This window comes from Salmo salar, chromosome ssa21, assembly GCF_905237065.1.
Source record: "Salmo salar chromosome ssa21, Ssal_v3.1, whole genome shotgun sequence".
In the NCBI taxonomy this organism is placed as follows: Eukaryota; Metazoa; Chordata; class Actinopteri; order Salmoniformes; family Salmonidae; genus Salmo; species Salmo salar.
This window is the reverse complement of record NC_059462.1, coordinates 48,043,652-48,060,754: the sequence shown is the minus strand read 5'-3', so window position 1 is coordinate 48,060,754 and position 17,103 is coordinate 48,043,652. Positions and strand designations below refer to the sequence as shown.

At 46.2% G+C, this 17,103-nt stretch overlaps 1 protein-coding gene across 1 annotated transcript in view; it reads right to left on the bottom strand.

Annotated features, from left to right (window-relative positions):
- The window catches only part of ahr2a (aryl hydrocarbon receptor 2 alpha), a 71,885-nt gene that overhangs the window by 12,949 nt on the left and 41,833 nt on the right, over positions 1-17,103 (bottom strand). Inside the window, 2 exon segments of the mRNA NM_001123684.1 lie at positions 2,709-2,798; positions 4,771-4,871. Coding sequence (NP_001117156.1) covers positions 2,709-2,798; positions 4,771-4,871 — 191 coding nt within the window.

The following is a 17,103-nucleotide window of genomic DNA, read 5'->3' as shown; positions in this document are numbered from 1 at the left end:
CAGCCAAGACCTCAGAAAAACAATTGTAGACCTCCACAAGTTTGGTTCATCCTTGGGAGCAATTTCCAAACACCTAAAGTTACCACATTCATCTGTACAAACAATAGTACACAAGTATAAACACCATGGGACCACGTAGCCTTCATTCCGTTCAGGAAGGAGACGCGTTCTCTCTCCTAGAGATGAACGTACTTTGGTGTGAAAAGTGCAAATCAATCCCAGAACAACAGCAAAGGACCTTGTGAAGATGCTGGAGGAAACAGGTACAAAAGTATCTATATCCACAGTAAAACGAGTCCTATGTCGACATAAGCTGAAAGGCCGCTCAGCAAGGAAGAAGCCACTGCTACAAAACCGCCATAAAAAAGCCAGACAATGGTTTGCAACTGCACATGGGGACAAAGATAGTACTTTTTGGAGAAATGTCCTCTGTTCTGATGAAACAAAAATAAAACTGTTTGGCCATAATGACCATTGTTTGTTTGGAGGAAAAAGGAGGACGCTTGCAAGCTGAAGAACACCATCCCAACCGTGAAGTACGGGAGTGGCAGCATCATGTTGTGGGGGTGCTTTGCTGCAGGAGTGACTGGTGCACATCACAAAATAGATGTCATGAGGAGGGGAAAATGATGTGGATATATTGAAGCAACATCAAGACATCAGTCAGGAAGTTAAAGCTTGATGCAAATGGGTATTCCATATGGACAATGACCCCAAGCATACTGCCAAAGTTGTGGCAAAATGGCTTAAGGACAACAAAGTCAAGGTATTGGGGTGGCCATCACAAAGCCGACCTCAATCCTATAGAAAATTTGTGGGCAGAACTTAAAAAGCGTGTGCGAGCAAGGAGGCCTACAACCTGACTCAGTTACACCAGCTCTGTCAGGAGGAATGGGCCAAAATTCACCCAACTTATTGTGGGAAGCTTGTGGAAGGCTTCCCGAAACATTTGATACAAGTTAAACAATTTAAAGGCAATGCTACCAAATACTAATTGAGTGTATGTAAACTTCTGACCCACTGGGAATGTGATGAAGAAATAAAAGCTGAAATAGATAATTCTCTCTAGTATTATTCTGACATTTGACATTCTTAAAATAAAGTGGTGATCCTAACTGACCTAAGACAGGGAATTTCTACTCTGATTAAATGTCAGGAACTGTGAAGAACTTAGTTTAAATGTATTTGGCTAAGGTGTATGTAAACTTCCGACTTCAACTGTATATACACATGTTCTGAAAGGCCCCAGAGTCTGCAACACCACTAAGCAAGGGGGCACCACCAAGCAAGTGGCACTATGAAGACCAAGGAGCTCTCCAAACAGGTCAGGGACAAAGTTGTGGAGAACAGATTAGGGCTAGGTTATAAAAAAATATCAGAAACGTTGAACATCCCACAGAGCGCTATTAAATCCATTATTAAAATATTTAAAGAATATGGCACCACAACAAACCTGCCAAGAGAGTGCTGCCCACCAAAACTCACGGACCAGGCAAGAAGGGCATTAATCAGAGAGGCAACAAAGAGACCAAAGATAACCCTGAAAGAGCTGCAAAGCTCCACAGCAGAGATTGGAGTATCTGTCCATAGGACCACTTTAAGCTGTACACTCCACAGAGCTGGGATTTACGGAAGAGTGGCCAGAAAAAAGCCATTGCTTAAAGAAAAAAATAAGCAAACACATTCGGTGTTCGCCAAAAGGCACGTGGGAGACTCCCCAAACATATGGAAGAATGTACTCTGGTCAGATGAGACTAAAATTGAGCTTTTTGGCCATCAAGGAAAACGCTATGTCTGGTGCAAACCCAACATCTCCCATCACCCCGAGAACACCATCCGCAGCATCATGCTGTGGGGATGTTTTTCATCGGCAGGGACTGGGAAACTGGTCAGAATTGAAGGAATGATGGACGGCGCTAAATACGGAGAAATTCTTGAGAGTAAACTGTTTCAGTCTTCCAGAGATTTGAGACTGGGACGGAGGTTCACCTTCCAGCAGGACAATGACCCTAAGCATACTGCTAAAGCAACACTCGAGTGGTTTAAGGGGAAACATTTAAATGTCTTGGAATGGCCTAGTCAAATCCCAGGTCTCAATCCAATTGAGAATCTGTGGTATGACTTAAAGATTGCTGTACACCAGTGGAACCCATCCAACTTGAAGGAGCTGGAGCAGTTTTGCCTTGAAGAATGGGCAAAAATCCCAGTGGCTAGATGTGCCAAGTTTATAGAGACATACCCCAAGAAACTTGCAGCGGTAATTGCTGCAAAAGGTGGCTCTACAAAGTATTGACATGGGGGGGGGGGGGGGTGAATAGTTATGTGCGCTCAAGTTCAGTTTTTTGGTCTTATTTCTTGTTTGTTTCACCCCCAAAAATATTTTGCATCTTCAAAGTGGTAGGCATGTTGTGTAAATCAAATGATACAAAATTCCAGGGTGCAAGGCAACAAAATAGGAAAAATGCCAAGGTGGTGAATACTTTCGCAAACCACTGTATGTTACAGATGCGATGTTGTTTTGTGTTATGTTACATATGTGATGTTGTTACAGTTGTGTTATGTTAGAGATGTGATGTTGTTACAGTTGTGATGTGATGTCCCATGTGGCTCAGTTGGTAGAGCATGGTGTTGGAGTTGGTAGAGCATGGAGCTGGGTTGTGGGTTCGATTCCCACAACCCTGGCGTATGCACTCACTACTAGTAGTTACCTGATGGAAGCCCAGGTAGTCTTGGATAGTAGGAGAGGCATAGAACACATGTCCCTCAGCTGTGACCACCAGCACAAAGCCATTCAGAGCCTGCAAGACCAGATACAGTGTTAATACAGTATACTCTCACTATATAACATTTCACCTTCACTGCTCCAGACGAGCTACAAAAACAAACGCATTAATGACAGGGTTGCATTAAAGAAGACATTTTGTTCATGTGGGGGTTTTATAATCTGGCAACCTGTTTACTACGGGGGTATTATAATCTGGCAACCTGTTTACTACGGGGTATTATAATCTGGCAACCTGTTTACGACGGGGGTATTATAATCTGACAACCTGTTTACTATGGGGGTATTATAATCTGGCAACCTGTTGACTACATGGGTATTATAATCTGGCAACCTGTTTACTATGGGGATATTATAATCTGGCAACCTGTTGACTACATGGGTATTATAATCTGGCAACCTGTTTACTATGGGGGTATTATAATCTGACAACCTGTTTACGACAGGGGTATTATAATCTGGCAACCTGTTATCTATGGGGTATTATAATCTGGCAACCTGTTTACTACAGGGGTATTGTAATCTCGCAACCTGTTTACTACAGGGGTATTGTAATCTGGCAACCTGTTTACTACAGGGGTATTGTAATCTGGCAACTGTTTACTATAGGGGGATTATAATCTAGCAACCTGTTTACTACAGGGGTATTGTAATCTGGCAACCTGTTTACTACAGGGGTATTATAATCTGGCAGCCTGTTTACTATGGGGGTATTATAATCTGGCAACCTGTTGACTACATGGGTATTATAATCTGGCAACCTGTTTACTATGGGGGTATTATAATCTGGCAACCTGTTATCTATGGGGTATTATAATCTGGCAACCTGTTTACTACAGGGGTATTGTAATCTGGCAACCTGTTTACTACAGGGGTATTGTAATCTGGCAACTGTTTACTATAGGGGGATTGTAATCTGGCAACCTGTTTACTACATGGGTATTGTAATCTGGCAACTTGTTTACTACAGGGGTATTGTAATCTGGCAACTGTTTACTACAGGGGTATTATAATCTGGCAACTGTTTACTATAGGGGGATTATAATCTAGCAACCTGTTTACTACAGGGGTATTGTAATCTGGCAACTGTTTACTATAGGGGGATTATAATCTAGCAACCTGTTTACTATAGGGGGATTGTAATCTAGCAACTTGTTTACTATGGGTGTCATGCCTGCTCCATCTCCCCGGCGCTTGAGGGTGCCAGGCTACCCAGCATTGTGCACTCCTGCCATCATCATTACACACACCTGCCTTCCCCCCGTCACGCGCATCAGTGAATATTGGACTCAATCACCTCTGTCATTACCTCCCCTATATCTGTCTGGTTCCCCTCTCTATTCCCTGCTTCTGCATTGACTGTCATGTGTCCTTGTTTACCCGTGTGCTGACGCTGTTCCTCATTAAAATGTTCAACTTCCCGTACCTGCTTCTCATCTCCGGCGTCGGTCCTTACAATGGGGGTATTATAATCTGGCAACCTGTTTACTGTCTATCACAGTTCCCTCTGCATTGACTGATGATCATACCAGCCTCCATCTTGAGAGAGGAATCCCAAACATGCCAGTAATCGCTGGTGTGAAAATGTACCTGACATCTGAGAATGAGAAAACAGCGTGCTAGAGCACTGGGGGAGCGTTCGCTTTGTTAAGCGTAGTAAACCGTGACCAGGCCTTGGCATGAAGTAACAGGAAAACCTATTTCACCTGTCAGACAACCTATTTCACCTGTCAAAACTTCCTGCGAAATGGATGGTCCTGGATTAAAACTCAATCCACCTGGATTAACAAACGCATGAACAATGTCTGGGTCTACCTACTCATCTGCCAGCCAGTAGTCTCTCATGACTTTTAACATTCAAAACTGGCCAGCGCCTGCAGAAGATTTGGTTCTGGGTGCTGAGATGTCTGTCAGTCAATCAAGACATTTAGACACTATGGGCCCATCCCAAACTGCTGTCTGTCTGTCTGTACGGTGCCATGTTGTACCTGGAGAAGTAGGTCCCCCTCGGAGAAGGTTGGGGTGTTCATCCCATTCATGTTCAGGCCACCCCCCCCAGGAAACAGGACACTGCTTTTCTTCATGGTTGCTGCAGACAGAGAGGGAAAACAACAAGCTCACATCAGCACGCTATCCTGAAAGCAATACAGGAATCTGGGGTCTGGATATTTGGAACTTTCACCTGCCCTCAGCCAACTCTTCTGAGTTTATGTTCCCATCTCTCTCTCTCACCCTTTTTCACTCTGTCTGCCCCTCATTCTGTCCTTCCACCATTCACTCACTCCCTCCCTCCCGAGAAACCTAGTCAGTTGCATAACTGAATGCATCTTCTGCATTTAACCCAATCCCTATGAACCAGAGAGGTGCGGGGGGCTGCCTTAATCCATGTCATCTGCACCCGGGAGCAGTTGTTGGGCTCGCTCGCTCACTCACTCACTCACTCACTCACTCACTCACTCACTCACTCACTCACTCACTCACTCACTCACTCACTCACTCACTCACTCACTCACTCACTCACTCACTCACTCACTCACTCACTCACTCACTCACTCACTCACTCACTCACTCCTCCTCCTCACTCACTCACTCACTCACTCTCACTCACTCACTCCTCCTCACTCACTCACTCTCTCCACTCACTCACTCACTCCACTCTCTCTCTCTCTCTCTCTCTCTCTCTCTCTCTCTCACTCACTGCCCAAACTCCCTCTCACTCACTCTCTCTCACTCACTCACTCTCTCACTCTCTCTCACTCTCTCTCACTCTCTCTCACTCTCTCTCACTGCCCAAACTCCCTCTCACTGCCCAAACTCCCTCTCACTGCCCAAACTCCCTCTCACTGCCCAAACTCCCTCTAACCACTCCTCTCTCGCACTGCCAACTCCCTCTAACCACTCCTCTCTCTCACTGCCAACTCCCTCTCTCCCTCTCACTGCCCCAACTTCCTCTCTCCCTCCCTCTGCCCCAACTTCCTCTCTCCCTCCCTCCGGCCCAACTCCCTCTAACCACTCCTCCCTCTCACAATGTGCAAATGATTAAAGTACAAAAGAGAAAATAAATAAACAGAAATATGGGTTGTATCTACAATGGTGTTTGTTCTTCACTGCTTGCCCTTTTCTTGTGGCAACAGGTCACAAATGTTGCTGCTGTGATGGCACACTGTGGTATTTCACCCAGTAGATATGGGAGTTTATCAAAATCTGGTTTGTTTTCAAATTCTTTGTGGATCTGTGTAATCTGAGGGAAATATACTGCTCAAAAAAATAAAGGGAACACTTAAACAACACAATGTAACTCCAAGTCAATCACACTTCTGTGAAATCAAACTGTCCACTTGGGAAGCAACACTGATTGACAATACATTTCACATGCTGTTGTGCAAATGGAATAGACAACAGGTGGAAATTATAGGCAATTAGCAAGACACCCCCAATAAAGGAGTGGTTCTGCAGGTGGTAACCACAGACCACTTCTCAGTTCCTATGCTTCCTGGCTGATGTTTTGGTCACTTTTGAATGCTGGTGGTGCTTTCACTCTAGTGGTAGCATGAGACGGAGTCTACAACCCATACATGTGGCTCAGGTAGTGCAGCTCATCCAGGATGGCACATCAATGCGAGCTGTGGCAAGAAGGTTTGCTGTGTCTGTCAGCGTAGTGTCCAGAGCATGGAGGCGCTACCAGGAGACAGGCCAGTACATCAGGAGACGTGGAGGAGGCCGTAGGAGGGCAACAACCCAGCAGCAGGACCACTACCTCTGCCTTTGTGCAAGGAGGAGCAGGAGGAGCACTGCCAGAGCCCTGCAAAATGACCTCCAGCAGGCCACAAATGTGCATGTGTCTGCTCAAATGGTCAGAAACAGACTCCATGAGGGTGGTATGAGGGCCCGACATCCACAGGTGGGGGTTGTGCTTACAGCCCAACACCGTGCAGGACGTTTGGCATTTGGCAGAGAACACCAAGATTGGCAAATTCGCCACTGGCGCCCTGTGCTCTTCACAGATGAAAGCAAGTTTACACTGAGCACGTGACAGACGTGACAGAGTCTGGAGACGTCGTGGAGAACGTTCTGCTGCCTGCAACATCCTCCAGCATGACCGGTTTGGCGGTGTGTCAGTCATGGTGTGGGGTGGCATTTCTTTGGGGGGCCGCACAGCCCTCCATGTGCTCGCCAGAGGTAGCCTGACTGCCATTAGGTACCGAGATGAGATCCTCAGACCCCTTGTGAGACCATATGCTGGTGCGGTTGGCCCTGGGTTCCTCCTAATGCAAGACAATGCTAGACCTCATGTGGCTGGAGTGTGTCAGCAGTTCCTGCAAGAGGAAGGCAATGATGCTATGGACTGGCCCGCCCGTTCCCCAGACCTGAATCCAATTGAGCACATCTGGGACATCATGTCTCGCGCCATCCACCAACGCCACGTTGCACCACAGACTGTCCAGGAGTTGGCGGATGCTTTAGGGCAGGTCTGGGAGGAGATCCCTCAGGAGACCATCCGCCACCTCATCAGGAGCATGCCCAGGCGTTGTAGGAAGGTCATACAGGCACGTGGAGGCCACACACACTACTGAGCCTCATTTTGACTTGTTTTAAGGACATTACATCAAAGTTGGATCAGCCTGTAGTGTGGTTTTCCACTTTAATTTTGAGTGTGACTCCAAATCCAGACCTCCATGGGTTGATACATTGGATTTCCATTGATTATTTTTGTGTGATTTTGTTGTCAGCACATTCAACTATGTAAAGAAAAAAGTATTTAATAAGATTATTTCATTCATTCAGATCTAGGATGTGTTATTTTAGTGTTCCCTTTATTTTATTGAGCAGTGTATGTGTCTTTAATATGGTCATACATTTGGCAGGAGGTTAGGAAGTGCAGCTCAGTTTCCACCTCATTGTGTGCACATAGCCTGTCTTCTCTTGAGAGCCATGTCTGCCTGTGGCAGCCTTTCTCAATAGCAAGGCTATGCTCACTGAGTCTGACCCAAACTTAAGGAGGCTTTGACTATGTACAGTCACAGTGGTCAGGTATTCTGCCACTGTGTACTCTCTGTTTAGGGCCAAATAGCATTCTAGTTTGCTATGTTTTTTTTGTTAATTCTTTCCAATGTGTCAAGAAATTATCTTTTTGTTTTCTCAGGAAATCATGCACAGAATGAGCAGTATGGCTGGTGGCATTGTCATGCTGGACGGTCATGTCAGGATGAGCCTGCAGGAAGGGTACCACATGTGGGAGGAGGATGTCTTCCCTGTAACGCACAGCGTTGAGATTGCCTGCAATGACAACAAGTTCAGTCCGATGACGCTGTGACACACCGCCCCAGACCATGACAAACCGTCCACCTCCAAATCGATCCCGTTCCAGAGTACAGGCCTCGGTTTAAAGGTCATTCCTTCGATGATAAACGCGAATCCGACCATCACCCATGGTGAGACAAAACCGTGACTCGTCAGTCTAGAGAACTTTTTGCCAGTCCTGTCTAGTCCAGCGACGGTGGGTATGTGCCCATAGGCGACGTTGTTGCGGTGATGTCTGGTGAGGACCTGCCTTACAACAGGCCTACAAGCCCTCAGTCCAGCCTCTCTCAGCCTATTGCGGACAGTCTGAGCACTGATGGAGGGATTGTGCATTCCTGGTGTAACTCGGGCAGTTGTTGTTGCCATCCTGTACCTGTCCCGCAGGTGTGATGTTTGGATGTACCGATCCTGTGCAGGTGTTGTTACACGTGGTCTGCCAATGTGACGACGATCAGCTGTCTGTCCTGTCTCCCTGTAGCGCTGTCTTAGGCGTCTCACAGTACGGACATTGCAATTTATTGCCCTGGCCACATCTGCAGTTCTCATGCCTCCTTGCAGCATGCCTTAGGCACGTTCACACAGATGAGCAGGGACCCTGGGCATCTTTCTTTTGGTGTTTTTCAGACTCAGTAGAAAGGCCTCTTTAGTGTCCTACGTTTCCATAACTGTGACCTTAATTGCCTACCGTCTGTAAGTCTTAATGACTGTTCCACAGGTGCATGTTCATAAATTGTTTATGGTTCATTGAACAAGCATGGGAAACAGTGTTTAAACACTTTACAATGAAGATCTGTGAAGTTATTTGTATTTTTACGAATTGTCTTTGAAAGACAGGGTCCTGAAAAAGGACGTTTCTTTTTTTGCTGAGTTTATATGTTTTTGCTGTTTGTTCTTTGTTATAGAGCCAAAAAGAGTGGAGAAGTGGTTTACCCATACATCTCCATTTTGGATAGATAATTCTTTGTGTTGTTGTTTGTTTAGTGTTTTCCAATCTTCCCAGAAGTGGTTAGAGTCTATGGATTCTTCAATTACATTGAGCTGATTTCTGACTTGCTGTTCCATATTTTTCCATAGTGTATTTCTGTATTGTTTTAGTGATTCACCATAGTGAAGGCGTAGACTCAGGTTTCCTGGCTCTATGTTTTTGGTTGGACAGGTTTCTCAATTCTTTCTTAGGTTTTTGCATTCTTCATCAAACCATTTGTCATTGTTGTTAATTTTCTTCAGTTTTCTGTTAGAATTTTTTTTATTTGATAGGGTAGCTGAGAGGTCAAATATACTGTTAAGATTTTCTACTGCCAAGTTTACACCTCCACTATTACAGTGGAACATTTTGTCCAGGAACTTGTCTAAAAAAGATTGAATTTGTTGTTGCCTAATTGTTTGTTTTTTTGGTAGGTTTCAACACTACATTCCTTCCATCTATAGCATTTCTTAATATTACTCAGTTCCTTTGGCTTTGATGCCTCATGATTGAGTTTTGCTCTGTTCAAGTAGACTGTGATTTTGCTGTGATCTGATAGGGGTGTCAGTGGGCTGACTCTGAACGCTCTGAGAGACTCTGGGTTGAGGTCAGTGATAAAGTAGTCTACAGTACTACTGCCAAGAGATGAGCTATAGGTGTACCTACCATAGGAGTCCCCTTGAAGCCTACCATTGACTATGTACATACCCAGCGTGCGACAGAGCTGCAGGAGTTGTGACCTGTTTTTGTTTGTTATGTTTTCATAGTTGTGCCTAGGGGAGCATATGGGGGAGGGAATGCTGTCACCTCCAGGCAGGTGTTTGTCCCCCTGTGTGCTGAGGATGTCAGGTTCTTGTCCGGTTCTGGCATTTAGGTCACCACAGACTAGTACATGTCCCTGGGCCTGGAACTGATCGATTTCCCCCTCCAGGTTGGAGAAGCTGTCTTCATTAAAGTATGGGGATTCTAGTGGGGGGGATATAGGTAGCACACAGGAGGACATTTTTTTCTGTTTAGATCATTTCCTTTTGAATTTCTAGCCAAATGTAAAACGTTCCTGTTTTGATTAATTTAATAGAGTGAGTTAGGTCTGCTCTATACAAAATTAGCATACCCCTGAGTCCCTTCCTTGTTTCACACCTGGTAGTTTGGTGGATGGGACTACCAGCTCTCTGTAACCTAGAGGGCAACCAGTGGGTCCGTCTCCTCTATACCATGTTTCTTGTAGGATGACAATGTCTCCATTTCTGATTTCTTTGATGAAGTCCAGGTTCCTGCTCTTTAGGCCAAAGGCAGATGACCTCAGGCCTTGGATATTCCAGGATGAGATAGTGAAGGCTTTGTGTTCCATAAAGTGTCCAATATTGTTGGTCGGGTGGTTTGGCCTCATGCCAGTAAGTGTGGGCAGAGCCTGCTGAGCATCTGGTACATTCCATTGGCTTGGGCTAGTGTAAGAGTAGGGGTTGGGCCTGTTTGCCCGCTCACAGCCTGGGAGTATGTGTAACTTTCATGTTGAGGCCCTCTTTGCGGGAGTAGGGGACATGGGGTGGGCAGGAGGGGCATAGGTATGATCTGCGGGGGCCTAAATCGGGTGTGGGCATGGTTGACTTGGGGGGGGTGTTGATTGGTTGGGGTGGGTGGGTGGACCTGGTCGTAAAGGCTGTTCAAGTCCAGGGTGGAGTGGTGGGCCAGGAAAACATTTGGTTTTGAGACAGAGTCGCGGGAAATACTTGCGTTTACCCGCTGTATGGTAGCAGGGTGGAAGTCTTTTCGTGGTAGCAGGGTGGAGATAACCACTTGTACATTGGGGAAAGTAGAATAAGCTTTTTCTTTCACCTACCTTGAGTGCTGTGCTCTCAGGTGGTTTGTGCCTGTGTGTATTATTATGTGGCTAGGTGAACCTAGTTGGTCCTCAGACAGAAGGTCTAGGGTGCGCTGGGTGAACCTAGTTGGTCCTCAGACAGAAGGTCTAGGGTGCGCTGGGTGAACCTAGTTGGTCCTCAGACAGAAGGTCTAGGGCGCGCTGGGTGAACTTAGTTGGTCCTCAGACAGAAGGTCTAGGGTGCGCTGGGTGAACCTAGTTGGTCCTCAGACAGAAGGTCTAGGGCACGCTGGGTGAACCTAGTTGGTCCTCAGACAGAAGGTCTAGGGTGCGCTGGGTGAACCTAGTTGGTCCTCAGACAGAAAGTCTAGGGCACGCTGGGTGAACCTAGTTGGTCCTCAGACAGAAGGTCTAGGATGCGCTGGGTGAACCTAGTTGGTCCTCAGACAGAAGGTCTAGGGTGCGCTGGGTGAACCTAGTTGGTCCTCAGACAGAAGGTCTAGGGCACGCTGGGTGTTTGGACACTAGAGTTTAGACACTCTCTGTGTTTGGGAAAAAGTGTTTTTTCTTGTATACATTTCCTGTTTGAGTCCATAAGGAGTACAATCTGTGTCTTCTGTATGTCCTCAGTGGGTGTGGGGGGGTTGTCAGGAGGGCTATCAGGGTGGCTGACAGGGGGGGTGCTCAGAGGGGGTGAGATCCCCTGGGCTTGGGGTTCTTCATTTGTCTGTACCAGCTGTGATTTTGAGGCTATGGTCAGGGGTGGTCTGTTCTGCTATGGTGTCGAGACTTTTGTCGGGAGTTGAGGTGGGCTGTTCTGCTGGCTTCTCTGTGGGGGTGGCCACCTCTCGAGTAGGTTGTTCTCTGTCACACGCCATCCCCCACACCCTCTCCTCCAACAGTCTGATCCTCTCCTGTAGTGCTCTGTTCTTCTCTTGCTCCCTGCTCTTTCTCCTGTTTATGTTGTCTCACTACAGTCCAGCGTGCAGATGTCTCTCTCCACCTCCAGCTCTCCAGGTCTGGTTAAGGGGGTGTTGTGCTGGACTGTTGTCTGGGTCTGTGCTGACTGGAGTGTAATCACCTGCTGTTCCAGCTCCACCTGCCTTACCTCCAGCTGGGTGAATTTATCCTTCATTTCAATGAGGGGGTAGTATTCTGTGCTGGGAGGTTGACTTTCCGCTTGGGGTTGCTCGTCTGTGGGGTTATATAATGAAGAGGTCTGGTCTGACCTGCTCGGGGTGGGGGTATCTCTCTCAAGGGAGAGCTTCTCCTGCTGGGCTAATGCTTTGATTAGGTGAAAGTCCAAAACTGTTTGGGGTTGCCCTGTACCAATACTGTTCCAGACTTATAGAGATTTATATTTCTGACTCAGAGTCCTCATTGTGCAATATCCTGAGTTTCCACCCCTCGTTAACACCCCCCCTCTTAACATAGGGGTAGTGTGTTAATATAGCACTGTGCCACGCCAGGGGATGGTCTCTGTGGAAGATTAAGTTGCTTATGTTCCCATTTTTATAACAGTCAGCAAAAAGTGCCTCTTGATTTTCCATAAGGAGCTCCATTTTGTACTCTTTTCTTGTCTTATCATTTTTTTATATACAGAGGGTACAGTATTTGAATTACCCCTGAACAGCGGGGGGCAGCTTCTAAGCCCTCTGCATTTGGTTGGGGTAGCCTGTTTGATTCTCCTGCCATTGTTGGGCTAAAGGGCTCTGACACCTCTCACATGACACCTCTCACATGACACGTCAGTGCTAATTAAAGTTGTATCTCCTTGTCCTAGCAGGCTTGGTAGTCCAACTCAGCATTCAGTCCTCATAAAGTAAAATATATCATTGTAATGTATTTTTCTTCTTGGCTTTTGAATATAAAATCTAGCTTCAGACTAAACATTACTCACTCAGTTCCAGGTTGGATGGTGTTTTCAATTTGTTTGCCAGAGTATTTGCTGTATAGCTTGGGCCTTCCAGGTAATTCCATCCAAAATCAGGTTGTAGGTTTTGAGTTTTGATCTGGAGCGAAGGCTATGCTGTGGAGGGTAGAATCCTGTACATGACCCTGACAAAAAAATCCATGGTTTATCTAACTCCAAATCTATATTTTTCCAAGAACATGCTGAAAAATGCAGGAGCTCATCTGCTCATGACCTCTCTCCCTCTCTCTCTCACTGTCCAAACGCCCTCCCTCCCTCTCACTGGCCCAACTCCTCTCAACTATTCTACTGGTTTCCTTCCCCCTGTCATACCTGCTTCACTCGTCTGCCAATCATCTCTCTCTCTCATGGCCTGTTCTGTCCTCTTCTTGTCATTCTCTACTCTGTCATTACTCATTGATCCACCACACACCCCTATCTATGTCCTGTCCTCTACTGGACAGAAACACAGAGTTGGTCTCTAAGATGAGGCTTACGTGATTCTACAGGACACAATAATTCCTGTCTAGTATTGCTCTTCTGTCCCTGCAGTGTATTTTTTCATCCCATCCCTGTCCCACCCCGTCCCACCCTGTCCCTGTCCCCTCCCCTCCCCATCCCACCCCGTCCCATCCCCGTCCCAGTCCCTGTCCCACCCCATCCTTGTCCCTGTCCCCGTCCTACCCCTGTTCCAGTTCCTATCCCATCCCTGTTCTAATCCCGTTCCCATCCCTGTTTCTATCCCTGTTCCCATCCCTGTTCCTCATCCCTGTTCCTACCCCTGTTCGTATCCCTGTTCCCATCCCTGTTCCCATCCCTGTTCTTATCCCTGTTCCTACCCCTGTTCGTATCCCTGTTCCCATCCCTGTTTCCATCCCTGTTCGTATCCCTGTTCCTACCCCTGTTCGTATCCCTGTTCCTATCCCTGTTCCCATCCCTGTTTCTATCCCTGTTCTCACCCCTGTTCGGAACCCTGTTTTCATCCCTGTTCTCATCCCGTTTTCATCCCTGTCCCATCCCTGTTCCTATCCCTGTTCACATCCCCGTGCCAGTCCCTGTTCCCATCCCATCCCCTTCCATCCCGTGCTAGTCCATGTCTCTGTCCCATCCCTGTCCCCATCCCAACCACGTCCCTGTCCCCGTCCCATCCCCGTCTCATCCCTGTCCCCGTTCTATCCCAGTCCCTGTTCCCGTCCCCTCCCTGTCCCACCCCTGTGCCAGTCCCTGTCCCCGTCCCTGTACCACAGCCAAACATTAGGAAACGCAGAGTGAAAACAACTGGCATGTGTAAGATTATGAGATGGTTCTGCTCTCACTCAATGGGTTTGAAGCCTTGCCACCGACTAAATCTACTTTTTGTGCTCTCCTCTAAATTACAATATTGGCTGCCAGTTCGTACCAAAAACATGGGCTATTTATGTTCAGTCTAACTCCTTGTTAAAAATACCTTGATCTTTTGGTTGAACAAGTCAACTCGCCAGGTTTTCACTGAAAAACAGATGGACACCAGCTTTAAGGAGAATGCCTCTCTTTACAATATTAATTATGAATATTTTGAAACAGGCTTTATGAACCGTGTAATATTGATGCAAGACAAAAACAGTTCATGATTTTATTGCAGCTTGCTTGTGGACATTATAGGCATAGTATCCCATTTGAAAGACAAGGCCAGACTGAAGAGTTTAATACTCCATATCAGATTAAAGCATAACTCATCACTGAAAAACTCGAGTTGATTGGAATGAATCCAATTCTATGAAAATCCTTTTCCATTATAGAAATGGAACTGTGAAGCATCTGCTGTTGCTACAAAACAACTACTCATATTTCTGGGGCTTCACAGATATGTTGACTTGCTTCTGGCAAAACATGTAACCCTATACAAACAACTTGTATTCTACGCAATGATGAAATGAAAGAGAACATACAGTAATAAACTGTAGAGAGGGTATTCCCAAGATCGCCAAACAGATATGGCATGTTTACATAGAGGCTAGCAGTTATAATGATTAACGTTGTGAATACTCTCTCTGTGTGAAAGAGTTCTTCTTTAGACAACATGAAACACAACCAGTCAAACCAGGAATTCTTCTCAGAGAACAATCGGTCACAAAAATAAAGCAGCAGATTCCCAACAGGAAAAATACTAACACATTAAACTGTATATCAGTGTTTGCAAGGGGTTAAATATGCGTAAAAAATATATTATTTGTATTTATTTACGTGACAATGAGAATGGTATGATGTGGGTTGACTGACTGTATGTGGCTCCTGGATGACCATTCCCTGGCTTTACCCTACCCTACCTGGGCAGACTTTCAGAAGAACGAGAACTAAACAGCCCAAATATGCCATTCGTTTGGTTAAAAAAGACATTAAGGGTTTCATGACATGGTCACCGGTCTGGCTGCAGTTTTACATTTAATCCTGAAAGGAAAAGCTTTCCACTGGTGTGAAATGTTGGAAGCGCTTCTTGCAATGGGAAAATCAAAAGCTATTGTACCTGGGGATATTGGGTAGTATCGTATAATCCAAGTCAAATATTTGAAAAATAAACCTTAAATGTCTTTTTTATTGTGTAGAATTAAAACTTTTATAGACAAATGTCTCAGATCGCTTTTATGAAAGCTGTCTACGACGTTCTATGCCATCTTTTTCACATAGTAATTTGAGGAGTCAGACTGTAGCAGTGTTTATCTGTGGGTACACATCGACTAACCTTCTAGGGGATTATCCAGACAGAATGTACCCCTCTTGAAACTGTAATCACTCTTCATTTAAACAACCAATGAGGTTGATTGACAGGTGATGTGAAATGGGAGTGATGCCACTGGTCTGTACCTGGAACACTGTGTGACATTGCCAAAGAGCTACGAAGCCTGTTTAGACAACCCCTTAGATTGAAGGGATTACAAAATACGTTTTTTGGCACAGCCCCAGTTGTAAAGGGAAGGCTGAGATCCCACTGCTTATGTTGCTAATGGTACACATAACGCCTGGGGCGAGAGGCAGCAGGGAGTGTGTAACTATTTTATTACTGCACAGCGCCTGACATTTATGGAGAAGAGAGAGAGAGACAGTCTGTGCCAGGCTCGTCTACTGGCATTTATGGAGAAGAGAGAGAGAGAGACAGTCTGTGCCAGGCTCGTCTACTGGCATTTATGGAGAAGAGAGAGAGAGACAGTCTGTGCCAGGCTTGTCTACTGGCATTTATGGAGAAGAGAGAGAGAGACAGTCTGTGCCAGGCTCGTCTACTGGCATTTATGGAGAAGAGAGAGAGAGAGAGACAGTCTGTGCCAGGCTCGTCTACTGGCATTTATGGAGAAGAGAGAGAGAGACAGTCTGTGCCAGGCTCGTCTACTGGCATTTATGGAGAAGAGAGAGAGAGAGAGACAGTCTGTGCCAGGCTCGTCTACTGGCATTTATGGAGAAGAGAGAGAGAGAGAGAGAGACAGTCTGTGTCAGGCTCATCTACTGGCATTTATGGAGAAGAGAGAGAGAGACAGTCTGTGCCAGGCTCGTCTACTGGCATTTATGGAGAAGAGAGAGAGAGAGAGACAGTCTGTGCCAGGCTCGTCTACTGGCATTTATGGAGAAGAGAGAGAGAGAGAGAGAGACAGTCTGTGTCAGGCTCATCTACTGGCATTTATGGAGAAGAGAGAGAGAGACAGTCTGTGCCAGGCTCGTCTACTGGCACTTAGCTTGTCTGTTTGCTTTGGCTGTGAGATTTATGGAGGAGCGAGATAGATGCCCCCTTTGCCAATGTGAGTGAAGCGCCCCATCAGGAAGTTGAAAAGCTCTCAGCAAGATGGTAGACCACTGAAATTTACCTCATTTTCAACCTTTGTTCTTTGAACGTCTGACTGTGGTATAATGCGGTGAAAGCTGTCGCTCCAATGTGTCACTTCATGTTATTGTTTCAAAGAAAATGAGACAGAAGCTCATTTTGTCTTAGCTCACTTTGTCTGTGGTTCCAACTTGTAATATTTTCTAGTCACATGTCCCCGTCTGCAAAGTGCATTGTCTGCAAAATAGACCCCAATCTCTTTCCGTCTTTCCCCTAAAAACATGCCCAATCCTAGTGACACACACACACACGTACTGTATGCACACACACACACACACACACACACACACACACACACACACACACACACACACACACACACACACACACACCTCAGCCCTCCCGAGCCCACCCAATCTGTGTGAGTTCAAAGCCAGTAAATCCCCACAGTTGAATGGAGTTTTGGTTTCTCCCCTGGTGTCTGAGTGGCGTGCATCATCAGTTGATAAGCAGGTTCTGACCTGCAGAACAGCTT